This window comes from Epinephelus lanceolatus, chromosome 7, assembly GCF_041903045.1.
Source record: "Epinephelus lanceolatus isolate andai-2023 chromosome 7, ASM4190304v1, whole genome shotgun sequence".
In the NCBI taxonomy this organism is placed as follows: Eukaryota; Metazoa; Chordata; class Actinopteri; order Perciformes; family Serranidae; genus Epinephelus; species Epinephelus lanceolatus.
In genome coordinates this window covers 15,534,587-15,556,409 of record NC_135740.1, presented here as the reverse complement: position 1 = coordinate 15,556,409, position 21,823 = coordinate 15,534,587, and the positions used below count along the sequence as shown (strand labels likewise).

Here is a 21,823-nt window from a genome sequence, read left to right as displayed (position 1 = left end):
AGATGTTTCTACACCAAGTCTGGAGTCCGCCTTCAGTCACTTCAATTGACTGGAGATGATTTGGGAAGGCACACGCCCTTCCATATAAAAGGCCTCACAGCTGACAATCAACATTGGAGCCAAGCCGTGAGCTTGAAGGAACTGCCTGCACAGCTCAGGGACACGACAGGTTTTTTCTCACAGCAGCCATTTTGGCTGATGGAGGAAAAGCACAGGTGTTACAGATAACACCGACGATGGCTCTGTTCTATTCAAGTGTCCCAGTGAGACAGACAGTGAGACTGAAATCAAAGCAGCTAAATGCAATAACAATAATTTTATTATTATTAATATTATCTATACTGGCGCTTTTCCTACTGTGATGAGTCAAAATGTCTGCTGTGAGGCCTCCAGGGGAAGGAGGGAGGATGGGAAGGTCATGGGAGGAGAGGCTGGGAAGGATGTGAAGAGGGGTAAAAACTTGTATGTATATTATGATAATATTCATATATATATTCACGAAAAAAAAGTCTAACATGAAAAAGGCCTATTGTGTCAGCACACATTCGGGGAAGGCTACAAAAATATTAGCCTTGACAGTTTTGGTCTCACAGCTTAGCTTTTGGCTGCAGCAGGAAGCTTTTTTTCAGGATAACAGCTCTAAAACCAACTGCACACTACCAGGGAAAACCAAAATGTGGTGCTGTCCTGTATACAGAGTTTTACTTACATAAAACTAAGTATCAGCAACAAAAAGTACTTCAGAAATGAAAAGTATTCATTATGCAGAATGACCCCTGTTCATGTTCACATCTAAGCAGTAACTTTACTATTTAATTCTTCATGTTGGTAGATAAATTTATAGCAATACATCATATTTTATAAAACGATCCTTTTGTTTTGTTTGTAAAATGTAATCTGAAAACTATCAGTCTAAAAAATGATTCCCTCATTCAACTTAAAAAAAAAATTAAGGTAACAATTTGCATGCATCTTTTTAAGTAGTTCCAACTCTGACATTATTGAGTCAATCCTATGAGTCTTTAATATTCAGATAAACTCAAGTTAAATTAGTACAACCCACATGATTTGCCTTCACCATGGAAAAACTATTAATTAGGTTGAACCAATTTAATATTTATCTAAAACTTGTGGTGATATTTAGTGATAGAATTATTTTATTTAATATATTCTAATTTATTAATTTTGATTCCATCCAACTTAAAAATGCAAAAAAAAAACCTGACTAAAATATGGCAATGTAACAAACATTTTTTTTTTATGCTGGAAAAACTTAATTATTTTAAGTGTTATCCACTAACCTCATAAACCATTTTTTTAGTTTAACTAGTAATTCTACCTGTAGGATAAATGTAGTATAGTAAAAAGTATAATATTCCCCATCTTAATTGTAGCAAATAGCATAATATTAAATCACTCAAGTGAAGTACAAGTAAATGTACTTAGTTAGTTTTCACCACTGCCTTTGTGCAGTAGAAATCCTCCACATCCTGTACTTCATTCTCTTGTCAGTTTTAAAACTGTACCTGGTTTTAAGTTTTACTTGGCTTGGCGTTAGTGAAACATATTGCTAACACATCAGGTAGGCAGCCATGTTGCAACCAACATCCTGCACTAGCAGCTGTGTTATAAATAGTTGAATGGATCAGGCCAGGCCCCGGCGGCTACAGTATACTGATCTATACTCCCTTCTCTTTTTTACCCTCCCTCACACACACAGACTGCAATCCCCCCCCAAAAATACACAAACGACAAAGTCTTCCATTTCATGGGAATAAGTTATTTTAATGCAAGTTTCTCATCCAAAGCAAAAAAAGGCATCTGACAGGTCATTTGGTTTCTTGTGTAATCAATCACAACTTTTTTTTTCAGATTTTCAGTTTTATCTCCAAGGTATGTAATAAAAATAACATTGGAATATTTTTTCTCATATCAAGATTACCATGAAAAAAAAATTGTGGCCATCGACTGTAACAGTAATCAAACATAAATCAGTGTCATCTTTAAAAATGCATTCCACTTATTGATTCCACCTGAAGACATTAACGTCGGCAAAAACAGCTTCTGTGCAAATGAAAGGGATACATTTCAAGCATCAGCTTTTTAAGAGTGCCCTGTGGCTCATTAACAGCCGGGGTCTGGGTGGCCTTTGGGTTATAGGGGAGGGTCTGGAGTAAGGGGGTTGCCTTTGGCGATGGGAAGTAGCACAGCTGAAGAGGAGGGTTAGGGAAGGTTGGAGATGGTTAACAGGGCAGGCAGGAGTAGTATCTTACAGAGGTAATCGTCATAAAGTGCCAAAGAGCCTCACACTAGATGAGCCTGAGATCCAAGTATACTGTTTGTGTGTGTGTGTATTTACCGTGGTGTGTGTGTGTGTGTGTGTGTGTGTGTGTGTGTGTGTGTGTGTCTGTGCCTGTGGTGTATTAGTGTAAGATTACAGCGAAGAGCCTGAAATTCAGGTTATGTTTAGAAGCTCAGTTACAAGCTGCTACAGAGTAGCCCCTGGACAGAGTCAGTCAGTCAGCGCTGAGGACTTCTTGTCAAGGTAGAGTAAATGGCTCCGGACAGAGACTTCCATATGGGATCGAGGCTTTTATTTATAGACGAGGGAAAAGACTTGTAGAGGAAATGGAGGAGGTGGTTTTAAGGGAGTGCACGGTTTAAGGCAGATTTGGGGTAGGGGAGGAGGGTGGTTGGGGCCTGAGGCACAGAAATAGGGGGCAAGGGGGTAATGGGGGTGAACAGTTGGGGAGTAGTTATGTCAGCATGTCCCAGAGACAGCAGCAACACAGAGCTGTCCAGCAGGCTGTCAGGCATGTGTCTCCTGTGTCGTCTCTTCTCCTGTCCTCCACCACGTACACTGGAGTGTAAAAAAAAAAAAGAGGGACAGAGAAGCGCAGGAGCAAAGAAAAGGGTCGAGAAGGTGGTATAGGAGAGAAGGGAAAAGAATGGCAGACAATTTAAAGAAAGCAATTAGTGATTCCTTTTCTGGAATTGCATGAAAACCAGAGATAATTCACCGTCAAGTCTTCAGCGGTGAGCTCAAGTGTAACCATGCCCGCTCTGATTTTCCTCTAATTATGTTCATCATGGGAGGCACGTCACCATGGTAATACCATAGCAGCCCAGAGCCATGATCAGACAGCGTTACAGTTGAGTAACATTAGCACTGCTTTGAGGTATCATTAAACCAATGAAATGAGAGCTTTCAGAACTCCACACCTCCGTGCTCCCAACGAGGCATTTCCCTTTAACTTCACATGTACAGCAGTGGCTTTACTCCGCCTTCAGTCAATACATCTGAATAAGTCGTGAAAGGATTGTTACCCATATGTGAAGTTTACCATCTGTTCCCCACACACGATGAAAAACCAAGTCAAACAAAGGGCCTGAATGAATACATCTCCCCTTCTGTGTTTGTGATTAATCATTCATGTGGAAGGAAACAGTCATCCAGCTTTTAACAACCAGGTGCAGTGACTCATGACATAGGTGAGTGTGTTACCACGGTGACCGGCTCCTGGTCAAAAGATTAAGTGAAGCTAGCTGATCACTTATCACGCTGAACTCTGATAATGATATGACTGGTTAATAATTGGCCACTACTAAATAATGAATGTCTCTAGCGAGATAAGTCGAAGCAGGGATCTCGATAGCAGAACACTCTCCTTTGATCAGCCAGAAAAGGCTTATCTTAAATCAGTTACACGAGCAGTAACACCTCACTGCGCGCTTTAATACATAAAGGTGTTAACTGTGTTCTCTGGAAGCTCCACTGTTCTCTTTGCATATTCATTTTGAATATTTTACCACACCATGTGTGCTTTTTGTTTCACAGCTTGTGCTACACTCCGTTCTGGATGCTCAGTTGGGAGGTGCTACTGCACTGACACACCTTTTATCTTAAACCTGGCTTGACTTCTCACTTTTTTATCCTTAATTTGCCTACTCTACATGCTGACAGGTGCTGCGTTTTTGCAGTACTAGTTGCTGAAACAATTCATTCATCAATCAATTAGTCAACAGACAGAAAATGAATGGGCAACTTTTTTGATAACTGATTTAACATTAAAGTTGTTTTTTTTTGGGCAGAAACATTTGGTGGTTCCAGCACCTCAGCTGTGAGGATTTTCTTCTTGTCCTTGTTTCACAGTACAGTGAAGTGAATATCTTTGTGTGTCTGCAATTTCAACACATCTTGGGCATTTATCACAAATTTTAGATGTTTTATTAACCAAATGAATCATAAATTAGCTCACCTAGAAAAATAAATGGCAGATTAACTGATAGTGGAAATAATAGGATTTTTTTTACCAGTAGGGATTTTCACTTGTCGTAGTTAAATAACATTATTGTGTCTCTGTTTTATTAAAGTATTAAAAGACCCTGAAACCAAAGCAGCTAGATGATATTCAACCATCATTAATTTTATCATTTATACCTGTGCTTTTCCTACTATGTCTTCTATGAAAAAGGCTTTATAGGGACAATATAGACAGACTGCGACAACCTGCAAGGCATGGGTCATGAGACCAACAGACAGACATAGGTGTGGACAGGCTGATTTAAGGTTTTGAGAAATTGTTGATTTAAACAATGCAAAAATGTTATAAATATCCAATATTCACTATACTGTATCATTATGAATATTCATACAAACAAAATGACTTTTTTTTTAACAACAAGTAAGGATCCCTCCGATATAGATTACTTTTCTATTTCTGTTGCAGAGCAAAAGACTTCCACCTCCGCTGCTCAGACTGTCTTGCTGACAAAATATCAGATACTGAAGAGGGCACAGCTAAATGATACTGTAAAAGACAGCAAATGTTAGTCATCAATAACTATTAAATGTTGACTGCAATTTACTCAGTAATATCTCACATAACAACACGATCAAACCCAAACTCAGTTTGGTCTAGTCTCTATTAGATCAGTGGTTCTCATATGATGTGCTGTGATGCCAGTGCAGGTCAGCCGCAGGATTTTGTGATAACCACACATTATTATTGCAATATTCAACTGGGCCTATACAAATAGTTATGAATGAATTTTAATTGACTCTATCAGCATGTTGTGTGCACCCATTTCCTGACAAAGAAGCAAACTAGCTAAAAAACTGTAATTTAATTGAATTTAATTTAAAAACCTTTGCAGGGAACCTCACTGTGTGTGCGTGGGAATTATAAGTGTGTGACACATCAAAAGCCCTGATTGGCAGCCAGTGTGAGGGATGATAACATTTAAAAGGAGAAAGCAGTGAGTGGGACAATGGATCTCTTTATTGTACAGAGTAAATTACAACAAAGCACCAGGGAAGACGACCTACCACCGAAAGAAAAGAAAAAACTGTCAGTAGACAGTATCACAAAAGCTACCTGTCTTATTTTTATTGTCTTATGTTGTGATAAGAGTGATAACACGCATGTTGAAGCTATTGTGCACAGATATAATTACAGGTGTGCCTTGAGATTTCGGCTCCCGTTTGGTGTGTCTTGGGCACAAAAAGCTCAATAACACTGTAATAGCTCAAACAGCTATAAGTGATCACCTGCTGGTAAACACGCTAGCACATTTGAGCAATTTTTGCTCAAAAATAAAGTATTTGGTCAAATGAAGAGCCTCTTTCTATTTGTGAATTTTGGCTACCTGACACTATATTTTAAAAAGCCTGCATTCACTATGGCAAACCCTTTCACAGTTCTATGACTTAACTATTCCCTGTCAGCACTTTGTCCTTTAGGATAGCACTGCTCATATCACCACTGGCCCTCCAACCATTCTGTTCTGACACTGTTATACCGTACATATGTGCATCAATCTCTGACGTGTGTTATTGCTCACCTGTGTTTTTGGGAGCTTCCCCGTACATGGGTCCAGGAGGGGGTCCCCCCTGCCAGCCGAACTGTGGTTGTGGTTGTCCAGCGTACCCATAGGGAGGCTGTCCTGGGCCAGGATAAGGACCTCCGGGGCCCATTGGTCCAGCAGGGTAGTTAGGGTAAGATGGATTAGGCTGCTCCATGTTCACAGGGTATCCCTGTGGAGGATAACCCTGGGGTGGGTAGCCTTGGGGAGGTGGGCCCTGGGCTGGGTAGCCTGGAGCAGTGGGGCCACTGCCTGGGTATGGAGGGGGCTGCTCAAAATTCATCTTTGGGTCGAACAATCACCTGAATAACAAGAAAATATGAGTGATGGTGTTAAATAGTGACACTTTACTCATTTTAATAAGTCTGCTGAGTAAACACTGCGGTAAACACACGTGGAGGATGAATTTTGTATTTAACAATGACAGTACTGATGTGCAATGAGGAGAATACAAGTCGAGTGCCCAAGCCGCATACTAGAAATTAGTGTTACTGGTTTTTCTCTATTTATGCAGATATGGGCTGTACAATAAAAAAATACATACTTTAAATACTCTCATACATAAGTATTCACATGTACAGTTTATCTGTCTGATTCTTTATTGATTCCTGATCAATTTTCTGTGCGGAAAAATGTGTTTTTAGCCTCAGTGCAACTGTTTTATCATCTTTGAGTCTGAACACAGTGTAGATGAAATGAGAGAATGTTTGGATAAAATTTATTTTCATTTAGATTTTCTTAGTCATAGAAAAAATCTGCTATGTCTGCCTGCATGTTTCTAATGTTATTACAACACAGGATATTTACCCGTTGTTACTGACACGCTGCTAAGTTGGGAAGCAGTGGTAACCGTCAGAAAGCATGCTGGCACTGATAAAAAGGAAATGATAAACTCTGAGGCATATGATTCCAATGGATCAAACAATTTGGAACCGGTTTTTGATTCCCATCCCTGATATATAATACCGTAAAGCTCAAACAACAATCTATCATCACGGTGTGCAGTGAATGCACCTTAAGTCTATTTCAAGATCAGAGAAATGTGTGGTATTGTATGGACCACAGAGAAATGTAAATGAGTGTCTGTGCATGTGTGTGTGTGTGTGCGTGTGTGTAATTCAGCCTCTAGAGTCACATTAGACAATGAATTCCTCTGAGTCCTGATATAAGAACAGAACATTTTCAGGCAGGCACAGAAATGATGCAACTGTCTCCCAGAACAGAAAGCACACAGCATATAGCTGATCCTTAATCCCTCAACTCATCTCCTGCAGGTTCCTGTCTTTGCAGTCTCATATGGCAAACAACCATGCTCTCCACAGCCACACAGGAAAGACAAGCACTGCATATTATTTTTCTTGCTTGCTGAGGTTGTCTTATGAGTCAATAGTCAATCACAACCCACATCAGTCCTACCGGAGATAAGCACCATTTTCTTCCTGTTCACACACAGACTTAACAAATGGAGGAGTCAGCTTCACAGTGTACAGGGTAAGGCTAATCAAGCGAACTGTGGGAGAGAGAAAGACAGTGCAGTGACCAGACAGGCCTGTACTGGTTGTACTTCACACTTTCTCTTTACTCAGAAACAAAGACACACAAACATGAAGGGCGACATGTCGAACGATCAACATCACACATTCGTAGTTTCCGTGTGATGTGTGAGATGAACAGAACACTAGGGGATTAAAGATTTTCATTCTGTCGCCTGTTCAGGAACCGTCTTAATTTCTAGGCTGTTTAGAATAAATGCTTGTGATCAGCTTGGAGTCTTAAAGTTATTTGTTCCGCTCTAGACCTCATGAGAAGGAAATGCATTTCCCAACCTCTCACTAATAGCTTTTGATAAGGCAGATCCGGGTCCATCACAACCCTCATGCTTGCCTTCATCACTGGATTTGCTCATGTAGAACAGCCATAACAAAGGAGGGTGGGCCAGATGGAAAACTGCATCTCTGCTAGGCCTCCCAGGATTCCTTTGTCAAGTTGTATATGTACACTATAAACATCTAAATAGCACTCCAACTCCTCTCTGCTCAGCTTCTTCAGCCACATGCAATCTACTGCCTATAACAAAGCAATGCAGTAGCTGTAAACTGAAATGCGTCAAGAGGCACGTCTCGAATTGGTAGACACCAATGCCTTTATCTGTACAGGAAGAAACAACACTATATTTATTAGGTCCAAAGTATAACAACTGATTTTAATGTCTCTGATTACCTAATTTGGTAATAATTTAACAACCAGGTACAAGGATGGCTCCTAGTTAGAGTATACCTAATAATAAGAGTGCATTTCTCAACACCGTGACAGTGTAACATTAAATAGACCCAAGGGGAAATAGAAGAAATACAACTGTTAATGTTGTATTAAGTCACAATTACTACATCATCAGCAGTAAGCTTCTCTGTGCGGTGCTTTTCAAAAGATGGCTGGACATTTCACTACCTGAAGGTGTTCTTAAAGCTGCTGACAGATGGCAAGGCCTCTGTAACTATGGTTACCATGCTCCAGGAGGAACAGAATGATCCCTAATGGTTTGTTTTTGTTGTACCTTAAGGCAGCAAGGACTAGTAAAATAACACAATTATCAGATCTCTCTCTCTCTCTCTCTCTCTCTCTCTCTCCCTGTTAACAGTGAAGCTTCTTTGATGGCTGTTGCATCTTTGTTCCACCGTATAAGTCATTCACATAAGTCACAAGAGTGTTACATTACTGGCTAAAGGCTGAGAAAGGGCTTCTTTCAAAGGGACCTTACCGATAATGAGTAATCTGACACCACTAAGAATGTCTACAGCATCAAAGTTCACCTTGTAGGACACGTTGGCCTTTATTGTACCCATATAAATCTGCACCAGTCCTTGGTATCAGATTAAGTAACGATGACAAGTGATTCACAGGTCTGTCATATGTAGGCTTGCACAGTTTGCATGTGTGTTTACTGTATGACTAAGTGCATGTTCATTTGCATGTTTGTCATTTGTTTTTCCTGTTGGACTGCAAGAATAAAAGAGTGAGCTCACATAATGTTTCCACAACAGCATCATGGTGATATTATCAGGTAAAGACACACAGACAGTGCACCTGAGATTTCTCTGAATCCATTAATCCCTCCGACAATGGCATTGTATATATTATCAAAGGAGTAAACAGGCGAAGCCAGTTCACTAACATATGTTACTTTAATGGCAGCCTTCAACAATGTACAATGGGTGGAAGTTGTTAACCTCCATCAAAACAATACCTCTGTAGAGCAGGACAAAGGAGGCAATTGATCGAACAAATCTAAACTCTGTAAACCAGGTCAGAGCTGCCAGCATTAGTGTCTGTAGTTAAACTGATATATAGTAAATGCCAAGTGTAATGATATGACAGGATACTGTGAGAATGTGCTTTTATTAAAATGGTTCCCTTTTTTATGCAGAAGTTCACAAAGAAAACGTATAGTACTAATGAAATTGACCATGTGATGCCATCTTTAACTTCATTTCAGTTACTTATTGTCATTACACAACACAGGGTTGCACAACTAAAATGCAGCTGTATTCCCTTTATCCTATACAAGAAAAAAAAACAGTGTGTTGACACAAAAATATGGCCTAAACAGGCAAAGCTGAGGCACAAGACTGTGCTGGCCTGTTACACAAAAAGAGCTTCATTTTCCTGAGACTGTGCCTCTTACACAGGCCGTGTTACATAGCAGCTCTGTAGCCTGGCAGCCTGTGTTTACCTTCTCTCCATCTAGAGACACCACTGGACTGAAGGGTGTATGTAAGACACCCCATTGGACCTAATTAGGAAGAATCAGAACCACAGCTTTCTCACACAAACACACACGAAGGAAAACATATGGACCGAGCTAAGTCACGACAGACTGACAGAACAACGAATATTTCCGTAACAATAACCAAAGTCTTTGTTGCTATACACTAAGGTGACATTTAGCCGCGTTACATTAATTTAAGTTCGGCTATTAAGCTAGTTTATTAGCTAAATATTACCATACTAGCTTAATGTAGCCTAGCTAACGGTCCACTCATATCAGTGGTATTGTGTATTGTGGAAGTCTTAGTATATTTTAACGTACATTTTTAGTTAGGTTATCAATATGTTGTTTAAGAAATATTATAAATTACTAACATAGGTCGGATAGAAGTTGCACCTGCAGGCCACAACCCACAGTTTCAGTTCTCCAGCCCCCTAAGTTCATGATGACTACGCTCCTAACAACACAATAGCCGTTAGGGTACCGGTTGGACCACCTACCTGTGAATAAATAGTATCCTCCTATGTTGTTTAAAGCAGCAACGTCGGTGTAGAAAAGAAACTCCCTCTGTCTTTAGTGTTTACTATGTTTATTTTTTTTTTTTTTACCGCAATGAGCGACGCTCTTCTGTCCAGAGACCCAGTGAGTGCGTACCGCGTTTGCGGGACGTGACGTCATTTGAAGGGTACGGCACGGGGAGTGCTCGTGGGCAACAAAGGACGGGATTGGCCGCTGCGGCAGTCGCTGCTGGTGGCGTCCAATCACAGGGCAGAGCGATGACCAGAGGGACGTCAGGGGAAAAAAGCAGTGACTCCTGGTCATCTGACTAGATAAAAGATTAAATGGGCCTACATCACCGAGTCGGTGACGACATAAGTGCGAGAGGGGAGAAGACAGCCAAGGTGGGTGACTAATAAAAATTAATCATTGATTCGTGACCTAGCTGCCTTGGAATTTGATTTTAATAAGCTTATGGAAAGTTACAGCTCTTAGATGTTTTAAAAAAACACGAGATATTATGTTATATTAATTAAGAGAATTATGTATATATAAATGAAAAAACATTTTGAAGCTCTCTTATTTAAATACATCATTGTGTTTAATGCACCTGTTTGGCTAAGGTGCATTACTGCTTTTCCTCCAGCAGATGTCAGACTACTACCAGTCTATTCTTCTCTGAGGCGCAGGTTGTTGTTTCTTGCACTATAATGAACAGGCTGTTGACTCTTCTTGTGTGGGCTAATATATGTGCCAATGTCTTTGCTTTATTTTTCTTTTGGTAAATGTAATTATTAGCATCACATGCCACTCAGATTAAGGCCCTCCAGCATAAAATCAGCATATGGGGGAGCACTTACATTGCTTGGTTTAAACGAAATATACATTTCATCTGTTTTGCTGCAAAACAAATATTATCATTTTAAAATTCAAAGCTTCCATTTAAAGACAAGCTTACAACAAAGGGACTGAATGCCTTTAAATCAACAAAATGCTTGAGAAGAATCTGTGTTACAGTGTCCCAATACTATGCATGTGTAGCTGTAATATGTTGTGTTAGAAGAGCAGACGTTATCTGAGTGAGTCTGCTCCGTTTCTGTTATGACAAGAAAGAGTTATGGCTCCTGGGCCTCTCTGCACATGTCCAGCTTTAACTCAGTGTCAGTGTCTCTGCTCTTTTCAGGTTGGCTGTGACAAGACAGAGTGAGGCACGCGTGCGCACATGTGCAAACACATGCATTTGCAGTATTTGCTTTATTGTGAGTGCACATAGTGTATACAGCACATAAAAGCCAGTGGTAGAAGAGATGTCGGGGGGCAGTGTGAGGCGGATGGGTGTTAGGTCCAGCACTGTACAGCTATCCATTGAAGGCACCCATGCACATGTACTGCACACACATACAAGGGGCATTTCACAGGGTTGTGAAACATCATCTCGGTTCCTTTATCTGACATGACACTACATGAGTCCAGTGTGAACATAGTGGCATACCAGCAGCCAGCCGGCTTTACAGCTGCCATCGACAGAGCTTAAAAGGAATCGGTCTTTCTGTTCTGCAAGGTGATACCAGACCGTGTAGCAACATGTGATACCAGCTTGCACAGTATGTTTGTACAATAGCTGGCCTAAAACAATAGACAGAGTTGTAGGCCAGGGGTGCTCCTGAGAAAGAAGGACCTGACCTTTGACATATACACACACTAAGCTATATTTACAGCTGGTACAAACTAAGTCATGCATGGAAAACATGTTGGTGAAAGGTACTGTTACTGGTGACACATTAGGCAATAGCCTTGCAGCAGCTGTCAAAAGACTGATCTGAGACCGTTCTGTGAGACATATCAGAGATTCTGCACGGAGCAGCAAAGGAATGTTTAGCTCTATCATAAGATTGAACCAAATACATGGTCACAAAAAATATTCTGCAGTGTCACTCTACGCAATCTGTTTTATTGTGAGCATGGCCAAGGTTTGCTCTCAATGTGGGTTTAGTTCTCTAAGGACAATTTAAAAGTTTTGTGAAAGTGTTTCTTGTAATTTTCTACACTTTAAGACCTTTATGTAGTCCTATGTTGCAAACCTTGTCCACAGGAGCTAGAATGATTAAACCAGTGATGACATACACTGTATTTGTCTGTGAATCTGGTGTAATCCAACACAGTGAAATCAAATCTGAGACACAAGCTGCTAATAAAGTGCAGCACATCTAGGAATACAATATCATCTACTCAACAAAAGTCACACTTAAAAACTTCATTCTTGCAATGTGTCTGTGTGACTGTAGTGTACATTTGAAATTGAGTACGTGGGTCCATGCATACACAAACATGCAGTCTGGCTCAGTCCTCATCCCCACCCTGACATGATAGATGTGACCGAGCAGGCCGCGTGTGTGAGTGTCTGTTTACATCGTCACCCGGGCAATTCAGCCCAAGCTTGTACCCATGGCTTCAGCAGGAGCAGCTGACAAAAATAGAGCCTCGTCCGCCTGCCGACTCTACCCACCCCTCTTAGGGGGAAAGTGGAGGGGGAGCGGGGGGCTGAGGGAGGGGGATGGAGATGAAAAGGGGGAATAGTTTGTCTGTGGTGAAGGCCAATAGAGCAAGAGTTCATTGAAACTCAGAGGGAAGGCATGGGGTGGTCAGGAGCGAAGTTGTTTACAGTGGTGCGAGGCAGAAATGATCCAAAACAACATTTTGTGGATGTATGGCAGTCAAACCATTGACTGGTTCTCTACAAGCCAAGATTAAGCATTTCAAATCATGAGCAAGCAGAACCTTTTGTCACAATTATACATTTTTGGTCACTATTTGGCTTCAATGTTGTGCGATGCCGTTAAATAGCACTAAATACTTTATTGTTTTTGTGAAATTATGACAAATATAACCTCAGAAATATATGGAATTACTTTGTCATTCTCACAGTATAACAATATGGGGGTTTGCACAACGCAGCACATTTCTAGACAATAAAATAAACCTTGTCAAATGCCAGTTTGCACATACTTTTGGCCCTACCTTAGTAATGTCTAACATACCTTGTCTAGCAAGTTACTGGCAAGCTTATGTGTCACTGTCACATGCCCAGTGAAAAACGTGCCAGCAAGGATCTCCCACTTTGAGCACTGGAACTTCTGCAACCACTGCTGCAGAGGGACATAATCCCATGTATCAGTTTGGAATTATTGACAATGACCAATGGCAAATTACCGTATGTGGCATGTGTGTTTTTGCTGCTGCTGTTTACATTCCTCCTGACGTGAATTCATACAAGAATGTTACTGTTTTTGTTTCTTGTAATAAAGAGACTACAACTGCATTTTGTTGTACCCTGTGTACAATGACAATAAATGACACAGTATCTACAACACAGAGAGAGTGGCTTTCATACTACTGTGCAGATGTGTGAGGGATTTTGCATACGTTTGAGAGTTTTTGACCCAAGTGAACAAACTTTAAACCTGTAATCACAATGATACGTGTGCATTTGTGCCCTTTACATCTAGCCAGTCAAAAGTCCCTTAAGCTTATGATTTACCCCATGTTGATTTAGTTTTTAATCATTTGGTTTTATTAGGTCAGAAGGCCAATTGTTGAGGATGAGGGAATTTGTTGTTAGTTCTAATCATGCTACTGGAGGTGTAGTAGAAATCAAATCAAATGTCTGTGTATAAATCTATATACACCTGTGGCATATAACAGCTCTCACCCCTTTTAATCTGCACATAAAAACTGTGTTTGTACACTGGTACCCATCCCAGAATGACACGGGATGACTATATCAGGTGTACCAGTTAATGTGCATTTAGATAAAATAACCCACTCCTCACCATGTGTCACCAAAAACATTTGAGTATCGTTTTCAGTTTCATACCTCCCCCTCTGCCAGATAGGAAATCCCTCAAAACTACACAACAAGAGCATGTGGCATTTTTCACAGTCACCTGTCCTTGTTGTCACGTGCAACCTAGTGCAAACACACACAAACTTGTTCAAACAGTGCATGCAGGTCAATCAGCACGTTTTACAAAAACAGCCCAGTGATTGAATATTACCCTGACATTGGCAAAAAAAAAGTTATCTTATCAATATGCAATGCAGTGCGTCTGGCTCCAGTATTTGCTGTAGGGTGCACTAACACGACGGCGCATAGCAAGTTTACTTTGCATGCTCTTCGAGGAACTGTGATGGGCCAAATACTGAGCATGTTTAAACCGGTTATGAGTCTAATCATAAATAAAACCATGTAAATCACAGCACTTTAGGCCAAAAGTCGGATAAGTTTAACAGTCACACCTGCACGGTCATGGGACGAGACCAGTTGAGCAGACTGACCCACATCACTAACTTAGTCATGTCGCCACACAGAGTCCTGTTGCACTGTTGTCACTGGAAGATGCACCTTGACATCAGCAATACTGTAGCTTTAAAACCCAAGTTTTGAGGCCATATCTGTCTCAGCATAACTCACAGATATACAGTAAATCCACAATGACATATTTGAAATAACTGCCTGGTCAAATACCAGCAGTTGTCACCCCACCCCAGCATTGCAGATGGGTTTCAATATGCCTGGCCTTTGAGCTGCAGCTGACCTCATTCCTTAAGACCAGACCCACTCTTACAGTCAGCCTCCCTAATCTACAGATCAGTGTCTGGAACAAGCAGGCATACCTAGCTCCAACCCTGGTGAGTGTGAGAGGCTGAAAACAGTGTGCAGGGGTCTGTGCAGCCCTGTGTAGCCACCATGTGCTTGTTAAAAAATATTACAAAATTAGCATTAAAAGCTTTCGTTTTAGCAGACTTGGTCACAAATGATCAGATGCACATCTCCTAAGACATATGTGACTGCTTAATATTCCATCTTGGTAACATTAAGTATGCAGATGTTTGACCTCAATGCTAATAACTTAGCTGCTTAATCAGTTCAACCCAGATGGGCCAACTCTGTCTGCCTCAGTGAGGGAAGTACGCTCTACTGGTGCATAACAACATACCACACCATACATGACAGTTACGCAACTCCTTAACATTTAGGTTTCTGTGGCCACGTGTTCCTGTTATACAAGGTGCTACACAGGTTCTTAAGGAGGAATAGCTCCTCCTAGTTAAAGTGTACATTAGGTACAGACTACAGATTTGCCCTGTATGTTCTTAGAAAATACAAGCAGTGAGCTTTAAGGGCCAAAGTTTCATGTCATGAAACACTTAATTAAAAAAAGCAAAACTTAAAATTTGGTTAAGAAGACTAGAAATTGTGAAAACAGCAGGTTAATGACTACATGAGGCATTTTTCCCACTAAATACTACATGTATTAATGGTGTCACATACACTGGATGTTGATGGTGAAGCTCGTCACATCAGTATGGCACTCTTCAATGCAAAAAGATTGCATAATTCAGTGTTTTTATTATACTTTACATCATAGATATGAAGAATAACCCCATCCTAAACATTATTCATACATTTAACAAAAAAAATAAAAATACACACACACCATTGCTGACAGTTTGAATAGCCTTTATTTGAAATTATTCACATTTCAGCTCTCCCTCCATAGAAAACAAGAGTAGGTGCTGATTTTCAGTAGGCCCTGACCCCCAATATCTGGAGACACTTGTTAGCCATCCGTTTTTGGGAGGAAATACAACAAAACAACTGATGCCTGCAGTGAAAAACTCTACATGTCTTAATGTAATCATTTTATATTCCCCAACTTAAAAAAATAGGCTACATTGTACAATGTTATTTACAAAAGATTAAAAAAAAGTGAAATCAAGATGGATTTTTTCAATCCTGCTGCAGCTCTGAAGTGAGTGAGCAACCAATCAGCCCTTTAAATACCATTGCTTGGCTTAGCACACTTTTTTAGGGTCAAAAACACCCTACAGTTTTTCTACCTTTTCTCCATTCTTTTTGGTTCCTCACAAAAGCTTTTATTTAAAAAAAAAAAAAAAAAGGTGGAAAAAAAGCCTTATATGCAATACATTACAGTCATTGATGACCTTGGAGGTGTTTTAACTAATAACTCTCCACAGGAGGTAATACTGGAGCTCAGATGTCCATCTCAAACTGGTTTTCATCTGTTGAAAAACAAGACAAGACAAGACACAGTTAAGATTAAAATGGGAAGGTAGTTGACAATCAGCCAACAGTTAACATTTGTGTTCGCATCCAGAGCACAACCACGCCTTAACGGATGTCAGAGAAGAGGACACAGTACAGACCTTATCAATGCATTCGTAACTGGCAAGAAAAAGACAAAAACAGTTGACTTAATGGGTGTAGGTTGCAAATCCAGACCGCATGACATGTCCTATGTGTTTACCAACCCAGACAAGGGAGGCAGAGGAGAAAAGGGGTCAACATTAATCCTCACGGTGTTTAGTTTGACAGGAGGAATGGAGAGGGACATGTTGATGGTTTGATGTATTTCGCCAGACAATAAATAGCTGGCTCAACTTGCCCATGAGCCCATTTAGGTCTTTCATTTCCAACAATTTACTGTATCCTCTTGAGAGGGCTATGAGAACATAGAAAATTCAGTAAACCCAAATGACTGTTGATATCTTTCTTAACCACTCAGCAAGAAATTAACAGCTGACACCATCAACCTTAAATATAAAGCCTGTCTATACAGAATGACATGTGTAGTGAATGGTCAAGTAATAAGCCACTGGCCTAGTTTTAAAAGTGTACCCATGAAGGCACAGCCCCTGAAAGACTAAACTAACACATGCCGATAATGACTGAGCACTCCTGTCCCAGCCCTCAACACGGCACAAATGCTGTGCTGCAAAAATGTACGCATGGCACTGCAGGAACACATCCTGCGCCTATCCGCTGCATTAGCACACGCCGAGTGCTCATGTCAACGTGAAATGACGACTCATGGTGGAAATAAAAGGGTTGCAAGTGCATGAAGAAAAAACCATTGAGCTGGAAAAGCATTCTGTATAATGAAACATGTGTTTAGGCTCCAAAAATGTGCAATTTCATAAAACCACAAAAAGCATGACAGTGTATGGACACAGGCGTATGTTTGAGTATGTGTGTTTACCACTTAAGTCAACTCTAGAAAACTAATCAAGCTCAGAGTAAACAAGAACTCAATAGTTGTGTATGTTTACCAATGTCCTTCTCTTCCTCCTCTGCCTCCTCTTTTAGATCCTGCAGTTTCCCCATGGGGTGTGTGGCGGGTACCGTCACCCCTGGGATCTGGGGCAGACAGCATGGGGGGGTCCGGGCAAGAGGGGAGTTTCGGCAATCCAACAGAAATTTCCTGTCATAGATGATGCGGGTGCCTGTGTTTGGCAGAAAAGAGAAAATCTGCTGTTTGACCTGCAGTAAACTCACATCAAATCTCACTTCCTGATAGAAGGGGAAGTGACTGCTCTGAACACAACAGAGCAAATGCTGGAATATCTAATAATATATGATAGCCTAGTTATTACAAAGCATCTTTGCATCTTGGCAAGGTGCACATCGGGGGAGTTAAGTATCACTATCCTCTACCGGAGGGGATTTGAGTTGCGAAAGCAGGGTTCTGTGTGCGCGCAGAGGAGGGGGGCTGAAGGCTGCCACTGCAATGAGTTCTTGGAAATCAGAGCACAAAACATTCTCTCTTTGAACCAAGAGGCTTCGAGATTAAAGCCACATGTTCGTTCCTCGACTGGAAATCTTTAACACTGACTGCAGAAGTGACCTGCTTAGCTGTGTATCCAAGAACGACTTTGCTCAAGGTTTTCTGACAACGGTGACATGGCTGAAGCACAAAGATCCACAAAACCCTGCAGCTTGTCACATCTGAAATCTACTTGGCACGTCTCATGTCTATCTCCCACTGGACTTAGGTAATCTCCAAGTGAAAAACAGCGTCATAAATGGCATGTTGTGATAAGTTTGACCAGGACGTGACTAAGTCAAGGAGTGTCCTACTGCTTATTTATTGGAGTTTGAGCTGCTCTGTACAGTATCTGCTCAGCCTCGCTACAAGGAAAAACACGTTATGTAATGACTGAATGGTGAGCAGTTCATCCTGGACAAAGGGGAGCGTAGCAGAGGGGGAAGAGAGAGATAGAGAGAGAGAGAGAAAGAGAGAGAGAGAGAGAGAGAAAATTGGGGCGAGGAAAGGGGGCTGGAATGCAAGCTATAGTGCAAGCAATACATCGCAAGGCAGCATTGGAGCAGTTATGTAAAAAAGGGGCCAGTCCAGCAACACATGGTGTGACCCCTGTAGTGTGGAATGTGTTGCACACAAAGTGGAGCACAAGTCAAAACTCTGTATTGCAACTTTCTACGCTGTGTTTACCAGTGCTGTCTATTCTGGATACACACACACTTTTTTATTTATTTATTTATTTTTTTAATAAATACTTCTTACTGTGCCTGTGCATTAGACATTTCCTTTCCCTCCTCTTCCTCCTCTTAACTTGTACAGAATGTTCCCTACTGTTCCTGAAATGCAAAGCAAAGAGTAGCGGGGATAGGACGGCCTACAACTCCTCCACCAGGCAGAGGCCAATCACTGTTCTGGCAGATGGACACATACACCCTTTAAATCACAAGTCACGGGTTGGACAGTTCTTGTTGTCTTTAGACGTCAGTGTTTTCGATGCAGCAACAAGTGACTCTGTGTTCAGACCTCAGTGTGTTTGTGTTCTGCTGTTATTTGTCATGTTTATACCAATATTCATGTCTAATGCAAGTCTAATATCAGCAGAAAAGAGATATACATGTCTGTTACTATGTGGAGTTTATTTCAATGGCATTTGTAATATTGTAAAGGAAAAAAAATCGTTTTTTTTTAAATAATTATTTTGCACTACTTGTGTGTGAGTGTAAAGTACATATTCATTCCACTGTTTGGTTCAATTTGCCAAAATCCACAAACGAGAGCAAACTTGGGAGACAGCGCGTGCGATCACCAAACTTGTTGACAACATGAGAGCTGCAGCCAACTGTCAGTGTGCAGAGTGGGAACAAGGCATTTATCCAGCTTTATTCTGTTTTTGGTTAAATTATTTACACTTTAAAATGGTAATTTTACAAGGTTGAGGCAAGCTAACCATTTTTTTAACCACTAATAATGAAAACTAATACTTATAATGAAAGGTTTAAGCACGTTTGTATTGTTTGCAGCCTCTCGCGAGAGCTCATGGTTGAGCTATGAGCTTCTGCACGTATACACACACCGTTGAGGTTAAGCTATTGAAAAATGCTAACTTTTTCTGGCAAGTTCCGTAAGGTGACGCTTTTCAGAAAACAATTTAAACCAAATATAAAGCCGCGAGAAATGTACAGAGAAAGCGTAGCACTCCTCAGGTCTTACCTCCAGGCGTGGTGGAGAAGAGGGTCCCACCGGGTGTCTGGCTGTAACAGTCTGGTAGCTGGGACCAGTCCTTCAGGGTGAGCACCCTGGTAGGGATGGGGCAGCTCTTAACTTCCTTTGTGCCAGTCGACATGCTAGCTTCTGCGTGGCTGCTGCAGGCGGAGTGGGGCAAGTGTTTGTTCGTTTTTTTTTATTTAGAAGTCCTCAAACTCGCCGTGTAATGCTCGCGCACAACCCTGCACGAGGACAAACAACTTGACAAAAAGTTGTTGGAGTTTAAAAACTAACAGTTGCCGATGTAAAAGTTGTTCAGCTTTAACGTGTAAACTGAGAGCTGAAACGGGCTCAGAGTTTGGGGCCCGGTGGTGTCCGTCGCTACAAGCAGCTACCAAACGCTACCATGTGCTGTATTTGTAGCTCCCACAGCTGCAACAGCCACTCGTGATGTTTTTGTGCAACAGCCATGAGCCACGTGGGGCAGCGGATATGTGGGGCGAATGTTTTATTGTAAAAGACAGCCCGGGGGGGGGGGGGTGCTATAGTCGAATAGGAGAAAAAGCTGATGATTGATTATAAAATATACTCAGAACACAATCATATTGACGCGACTGAATGCGTAGCTGTGTTATTTTACACTTAAGGAGAAAATACACTGTTAAAAAGTGGAGATGTAACGTTACCGCCATCTTGTTTTGATACACTCATCATGTATGTGTATATGCAGTATACCGCAACACATATTTCTTATTTTGGTGAATGGACTAAAATGAATGGCCAACACGATGACATGTCTAGGGGACGGGTAGACACGATAGGATTTTCAGAGTGGGGTCAACATTAAGAAATTATCCAGGGTTACTCTGGTGTACAAAACAAGCGCATCTCCACCTCGTCCGTGTTACTCACTCGACGACACTGCCCCCTACAGGCGACATAACGTAGGTAACTGCACGTTTCTCACGGAGACCCTACAGCTGTCGACCTCAAGTCAATCATCGAGGGGTGCGTCCCAAGTCTCTTAAAATTACTGCTAACCACCTAACCTAGCCACCTAACCTAACTGTTTAGTCCCTCCCACTTATGAAAACATTTAAGGAGTTAGGAGTGAGGAGTGAGGATTGCTGATAAGAGACATGAGACGGCCTTAAAGATGGCGGACCTTGAACGACTTCCGGTTAAAGTAAGGAGTTAGGAGTTAGCAGTATAAAATAAGAGACTTGGGACGCACCCAATCTGTCAATCAATAAGGGCTTTATAGGCATTTATCTGTATCTGCTCTATTTTATGAATCAATTTATCTGTCACATATTCGTACCACTAGTATTTATTTATTATCTGTGCCATGTTTGCAGAAGTACTTTGATTGTATTTATTGTAGACCTCTTACCATACTTTGAACCTTGTTCTGATGTTACTACTGTTACCCCGTCTCTTAGGTGATGTCTCATCGTTGTTTAAGAAAAAAAAGGAAATGAAAATAAGAATAAAAGAGGAAGCAAGAATACATGATCCAAAGCTATAATTGCCTTTGGAGTTTTTCTATTTCGTAGGTTTAATATAAGTTTCTACACAGTGAACAGAAAATGGGGACAACAAAATGAGGTAAGACAACTTGTTAACTCCTCATGAAGTCTCTGTTTCCACTGCAAATATAATCCTATAATCCTCTGCATTTATTTTCAATGATAAAATCTTAAGTACTTTGTAATTTCTGCTTCCACTTTCAGTTACGTTCCGGTTTCCTGTGAGGAAGTAACTACTATTTCCCAACCACTTGAGGGCGACATCGTCATGAATACATTAGAGCCACTCTTTTTGTGTGTGTAGTGTGTGTATAGTGTGTGTGTGCATAAACATAGTTGGATGGGTTTTTTGTTTAAGAAATTGGCAAATTTAACTAACTTACTGCAACAGAGGTGTAAATGCAAATGTCAGTGTCACTCACGAATTACAGACCATGCACCCTTATTCTACACTGCTCATATCTCAGATTTTATACTGTGTTGCCTTATTGGCAGCTTACTTTTTTTGCATTACTAATATTTTCACTGTTCCAACTTTGTATTGCAGCTGCTGCAGGGCAATTTCCCTCAGGATACATACATTTTGAACTAATCAGAAGACAACAGGTTCTTCTGACAAGCATCTTCCTTAAAAATTGTACTATGATTGAAAAGAGATCTGATTTTGTTTTGTTGTCTGTTCCTGGTGCACAGACTGAGCTGAGGAAAAAACAAGCAGATACACCTTTTGAGACCTTTGAACCCTGAGCAAATTGCTAAGATTTTTCTCAGAAACGTGGGAAAAAATGCAATGACCAACTTGCAAAAAAAAAAAAAAAACAAAGAAAAAAGAGATTTAG

The 21,823-nt window shown here is 40.9% G+C and overlaps 2 protein-coding genes across 2 annotated transcripts; both read right to left on the bottom strand.

Annotated features, from left to right (window-relative positions):
- Positions 1-1,764: 1,764 nt before the first annotated feature.
- Positions 1,765-10,280, bottom strand: LOC117260484 (cysteine-rich and transmembrane domain-containing protein 1). Its single transcript, XM_033632432.2, has 3 exons — positions 10,132-10,280; positions 5,845-6,167; positions 1,765-2,860 (listed from the first exon to the last, which is right to left on the bottom strand). The coding sequence occupies exons 2-3, from the start codon at positions 6,146-6,148 to the stop codon at positions 2,757-2,759; spliced, it is 408 nt and encodes a 135-aa protein (XP_033488323.1). The 5' UTR covers positions 6,149-6,167; positions 10,132-10,280; the 3' UTR covers positions 1,765-2,756.
- Positions 10,281-15,633: 5,353 nt separating this feature from the next.
- On the bottom strand, positions 15,634-19,886 carry eif4ebp3l (eukaryotic translation initiation factor 4E binding protein 3, like). Its single transcript, XM_033633754.2, has 3 exons — positions 19,462-19,886; positions 17,261-17,434; positions 15,634-16,213 (listed from the first exon to the last, which is right to left on the bottom strand). Exons 1-3 carry the CDS (start codon positions 19,592-19,594, stop codon positions 16,185-16,187), a joined length of 336 nt encoding a protein of 111 aa, XP_033489645.1. The 5' UTR covers positions 19,595-19,886; the 3' UTR covers positions 15,634-16,184.
- Between the last annotated feature and the right edge of the window lie 1,937 nt (positions 19,887-21,823).